The sequence below is a fragment of the Oncorhynchus nerka genome, unplaced genomic scaffold (assembly GCF_034236695.1).
Source record: "Oncorhynchus nerka isolate Pitt River unplaced genomic scaffold, Oner_Uvic_2.0 unplaced_scaffold_1023, whole genome shotgun sequence".
NCBI classification, from domain to species: Eukaryota; Metazoa; Chordata; class Actinopteri; order Salmoniformes; family Salmonidae; genus Oncorhynchus; species Oncorhynchus nerka.
In genome coordinates this window covers 155,104-160,690 of record NW_027040279.1, presented here as the reverse complement: position 1 = coordinate 160,690, position 5,587 = coordinate 155,104, and the positions used below count along the sequence as shown (strand labels likewise).

Below are 5,587 nucleotides of genomic sequence, written 5' to 3'. Positions count from 1 at the left end.
AATGGTTCTGGCAGGCCTAGTGTCTTTAGAGGGGACAATATGAATGGTTCTGGCAGGCTTAGTGTCTTTAGAGGGGACACTATGAATGGTTCTGGCAGGCTTAGTGTCTTTAGAGGGGACACTATGAATGGTTCTGGCAGGCCTAGTGTCTTTAGAGGGGACACTATGAATGGTTCTGGCAGGCCTAGTGTCTTTAGAGGGGACAATATGAATGGTTCTGGCAGGCCTAGTGTCTTTAGAGGGGACAATATGAATGGTTCTGGCAGGACTAGTATCTTTCTGAATGGTTCTGGCAGGCTTAGTGTCTTTAGAGGGGACAATATGAATGGTTCTGGCAGGCCTAGTATCTTTAGAGGGGACACTATGAATGGTTCTGGCAGGCCTAGTGTCTTTAGAGGGGACAATAATCTCTGCTCGATGGTCACATTCTGGCAGAATTCATGTTTGATATTGTGGACTGAGTTGTTTATAGGATTAAACCCAGTGAATCAGTATAGACAATAAAACCAGTGAATCAGTACAACATGTTTAGGCTGATTCTAGGACAGGTAATACATGTTTAGGCTGCTTCTAGGACAGGTAATACAACATGTTTAGGCTGCTTCTAGGACAGGTAATACAACATGTTAGGCTGCTTCTAGGACAGGTAATAGAACATGTTAGGCTGCTTCCAGGACAGGTAATACAACATGTTAGGCTGCTTCTAGGACAGGTAATACAACATGTTAGGCTGCTTCTAGGACAGGTAATACAACATGTTAGGCTGCTTCTAGGACAGGTAATACAACATGTTAGGCTGCTTCTAGGACAGGTAATACAACATGTTTAGGCTGCTTCTAGGACAGGTAATACAACATGTTTAGGCTGCTTCTAGGACAGGTAATACAACATGTTTAGGCTGCTTCTAGGACAGGTAATACAACATGTTAGGCTGCTTCTAGGTAATACAACATGTTTAGGCTGCTTCCAGGACAGGTAATACAACGTACGGGCCAGATCCTGATGACCCATTGAGCCTGATACGGACACGGTTGGTATCCAAGAGCAAATGGATGCTAATAATTTTTCAACATTTATGTAACAAACTTGGACTATCTTAACAAATACAGAATCCGCTGTTTTAATGCTGGAAGTAAAAAAAAAAAAAACATAATTTAAAATGTCGTGATTGATAAACATACGTTTTTCACTCACCATCCTGTTCCTATCACACAACTCCGCAGAGCCCACCGCCTCTCCTGTGGTTTCGACCTCTTAACGTGCTACAAAGAGGAACTGTAAATATATGGGTCGGATAATTAGCTTATTAAGCAGTCTACCATTATATCTCGTTTTCTCCAATACAACCTTGACAACAGGTAAATGATCTATTGCCATTTATAGGCTACAATCGTCTAATTGAGCAGCGGTCTAATAGAAAGGGTTTTTATTCACAGTCAGTTCCCATATTGCTAATGATACGTTTAACTGACGGGCCGAAGAATGGCGCCCGCAGCAGCATGGTGTTAAATGAATAGAGTTGTCATTGACAGGCCTTTATTGACTCCAGGCGGATTAATGTGAGGAGTGTGTGTGATCATGATGCTCCGTGCGGGTTTCCTTTCCAACCGGAAACCTCGCAAATCAACCAGAGCCTTTTTCCAGTCCACAGAGTCAGGGAGCTGAATAACGAAGGATTCATTATTGTCTATATGCTGCTGTTGTTGTTGTTATTATTATTATTACTAGCAATAATTGTTATTTAATCGTTATTATAGTAATATCAACATAATAATAAGCCTAACTAGTCACAATAATAATAATAATAATAATACGTATAGTCTAGTGTATAAGTATCAAGAAAATGTAATAACTTTTTATAGCCATCAAATGTTTAAATTAAGAATCATTTTCTCCCACGCGTTACTTGACATAGCCACAAGCTGGAAATTGCCTTCCAACCAGGGCCCCGAACCGCTCACCCACCCACCCACCCATCTAGTTTTTAACTTTCAAGTTTCTCAACCCACGTGGGGACTTTACCAGTATACCGAGTCTACCAAGCTGTGCCAAGTACATTATTTCACGCATCTGCCTTATCGCCTCTGAACGGAAATGTTATTGTGAACTATGTCCGGTTTTCTAAAATGCGCGTGGGGTTGAGGAGGTTTATAGATGTGTATCACTGAAACACCAGACAGTAAGTAACCTATTCGGCCTGTCGGACAGACGAGTCGACCTCTCAGTTCCTCTACACCACTGGAGGGCAACAGTATTGAGAATCAACAACAAAATAATAATAATAATAACAAATACAATAATCATATTATTAGTAGCCTATGTTAACAATATAAAACATATATTTGACTATAATGGATTATAGGCCTAATGTATAGCGAGTCTGGGCCTACTACTGTATCCATATGTTCCGTTATCATTAGGAGGAGTGCCTTTACCCGTTTCATTTCAGGATGTGAAAGTCATTAAATTTCAAGACAAACGATTTCCCTTCTAGTGATATAAATAGCTCGTAACTAAATAGGCCTGTAGCCCAGTCTTTCCTAAAGCAAAGCCTATTCAAACGACCCTGACAAAGTTTCCGAGTCTAATGCAGCAAAGGTGAAAATTCCGTGATTGTGGCTCTCATTTGATTGTGGTTTGCGGTGGTAGTTCTGTCGCTGCTCTTGCTCGGCAAGACTCGATAGTTTCCGACGCTCATATTCCGGAATAGAACCCTTATATGTAGGCAGGGGTGTTCTTAGATTTACCGGATAAAACCATGTATGGCTTCTAGAGAAGAACCGGAATTCATATTTGAAGGCGATGTGTAGAGGAAACATTTCAAATCGTATACATCAGAGACGCTTGTAAACATTGATGTCCGTCTAAACTGATAACATGCCATCTTGCATTTCGTTCATTTATTAACACCTGTATTGTTTTTATCATTTTCGTGCTAATGGAAACTGCATGGAGAAAAAACAAACATATTTTATCGCTTTATATTGGCGAACTTTCACTTGTGGGTTCTCCATTGACAGCCCGGGGCCAATAGGATCCCCCAGCGCCTCCTCTCTCGAACCAAACGGTCCTTGTATGGGCAGTGACGTAGTGGCGCATTCACTGCCCCACTGATAAATACATACTACTGCTACTCGTGCTGCTAGGATCCGTCATTCACTAAACAGCCTGTTGATCTGGAGAGAGTAGAGTCGACTATAGAGGTGGTATCAACACACGCTCCAGATTGTGTTAACTTCTCCGGACAGGTTATCAGATGTTTCAGTGTAGGATAGAACTGTAAGGCCACACATACTCAACCAGCCGGTTTAAAATACCGTTTAAACCCTGGAAACAGCGAGAAGCCGTTAGTTAAATGATGACGGCTAAAACTTTAGAGAAAGTCCCGGTCTCTCTGGGTGGGTATGTCCATCCTGTCTCTGATTCCATCTACTCTGTGGATCATGACAGTCTGCCGCCCGGGGTGGCTATCTTTCCTAACGCTGATTTAGGAGGCCACTACCACGACCATCTTAGCGGAGCTCCAGGTAAGCGTTGTTTTGATATCATGGGGACCTTTAGAGAATGCAACATGTGCTGTGTTGGTTATTGGAGAGGAAACACATCGGCTGCTACTACGTATAGGTTATAATATTATGCATAATGTTTGATATTGCATTTTTTAAAATCTCAGCCAAGAGATTTTGGAAATATTTTTGAATTAATAGTTGTGGGACAAATGTATGTCTGGATATCTGTATCAATGGTAATAAAAAAATGTTATGTTTTAGAGACACATGGCTAGAGTTACGCACTTTTCCCCAAAAAAGTTTGCATAAAAGTAAAACGGCACCCCTTTGAAAAGTTGAATGAATGACCGGTGGGTAAAGGATGCGAGCGCGCAGCACGCACCAAACACTGTGCGCACGAGAACGGACCTGCAGCATGTTGTTTTTTTAAAGCTCTCTGATTTGTTTGTTTCGTGATTATCTGCTAAGATGTCTCTTCTTATCTTCCAGATGGCTTGATGAGTGGCGATATGAGCTTAGAGAAACGCTCTCTCGACCTGTCTTACTCTAGCTTCTCCCAGCCACCTGTCCATCGGAACCAGACCTTCACCTACATGGGAAAGTTCTCCATCGACTCTCAGTATCCCGGTAACTGGAACCCCGAGGGCGTCATCAACATTGTGAGTGCGGGGATCCTGGGCATGACCCAGCCATCTTCTGCCTCCTCCTCCCCGGCGTCCTCCGGCTCTCCCGGCCATTTCTCCTCCACGCTCAGCTGCACCATGGCCCAGAACCAGGCCGAAATGGAGCACCACCTCTACTCTTCCCCGCCTCCCTACGGCTGTGGGGAGGTCTACCAGGACCCGTCGGCCTTCCTCTCCACCGGGCCCGGTATCTCTTACCCGCCGCCGTCCTACTCCTCCCCTAAACCCAACACAGACTCGGGTCTCTTCCCCATCATCCCAGACTATGCTGGGTTCTTCCAGCCGACCTGTCAGAGGGACATGCAGGCCATGCCTGACCGCAAGCCCTTCCCCTGCCCACTGGACTCCTTTAGAGTACCCCCACCTCTGACTCCCCTGAACACTATTAGGAACTTTACATTAGGTGGGCCGGTCTCGGATGGACCCAGACTCCCTACAGCGTACAGCCCCCAGAACCTCCCCCTGAGACCCATCCTGCGGCCCAGAAAATATCCCAACAGGCCGAGCAAGACCCCGGTCCATGAGCGGCCGTACCCCTGCCCAGCGGAAGGCTGCGACCGGCGGTTCTCTCGGTCTGACGAGCTGACCAGACACATCCGGATCCACACGGGACACAAACCGTTCCAGTGCCGGATCTGCATGAGGAACTTTAGCCGCAGCGACCACCTCACCACGCACATCCGCACGCACACCGGAGAGAAGCCATTCGCTTGTGATTTCTGTGGCCGTAAATTCGCGAGGAGCGACGAGCGCAAAAGACACACCAAGATTCATCTCAGACAGAAAGAGAGAAAATCATCCACTGCGCCATCAAACAACACGAACTCTGATCGCTCCGGTACCGGTTCTATAAGCACATCTAGCGGAGTCTGCTCCTCCAGCACGGGACAGCTGGCGGGATGCCCCTCGCGGGCGGTATAGAACACACTATAGCCAATAGGTTTATGGAATAAATATTTAGAAACCTTGATGAACTAAAGACAATAGAGATTGAGGTTTAATTGTTTGGAAGCTGCAAGTTCCAAACACAATATGGAACGAACTTTACATGCAACAGCATCATTCTCTTTCATGCGTAATTGCGCATCATTCCGGTGCGCTCCAAACGTTCCCACGATGTATCCTCTCAGTTTGGTGGCTGAGAGAAACGCACTTTGTTTGCATAGCCTACTGAAGTCAGTCAAGTTAATAGACAATACTTTTAACACGTGGCTGCCTATATTCTCTTCAGGTATCGGGAAGAAACATGTTGAGGATTAATATCAAGCACATTTACACTGACGCGCCAATAGGCTACAATTACACAACGCTGCATGGAAAGAACGTTATATTTGCAATAATTTAGAAAGAAAAGTGTTTTAAATTATTTACTAGATAAAATGTGTCCATTTTAAC

At 44.7% G+C, this 5,587-nt stretch overlaps 1 protein-coding gene across 1 annotated transcript; it reads left to right on the top strand.

Annotated features, from left to right (window-relative positions):
- The first annotated feature begins 3,168 nt into the window (after positions 1 to 3,168).
- Positions 3,169 to 5,201, top strand: egr2b (early growth response 2b). Its single transcript, XM_029644547.2, has 2 exons — positions 3,169 to 3,527; positions 3,999 to 5,201. The coding sequence occupies exons 1-2, from the start codon at positions 3,356 to 3,358 to the stop codon at positions 5,111 to 5,113; spliced, it is 1,287 nt and encodes a 428-aa protein (XP_029500407.1). The 5' UTR covers positions 3,169 to 3,355; the 3' UTR covers positions 5,114 to 5,201.
- The last annotated feature ends 386 nt before the right edge of the window (positions 5,202 to 5,587 follow it).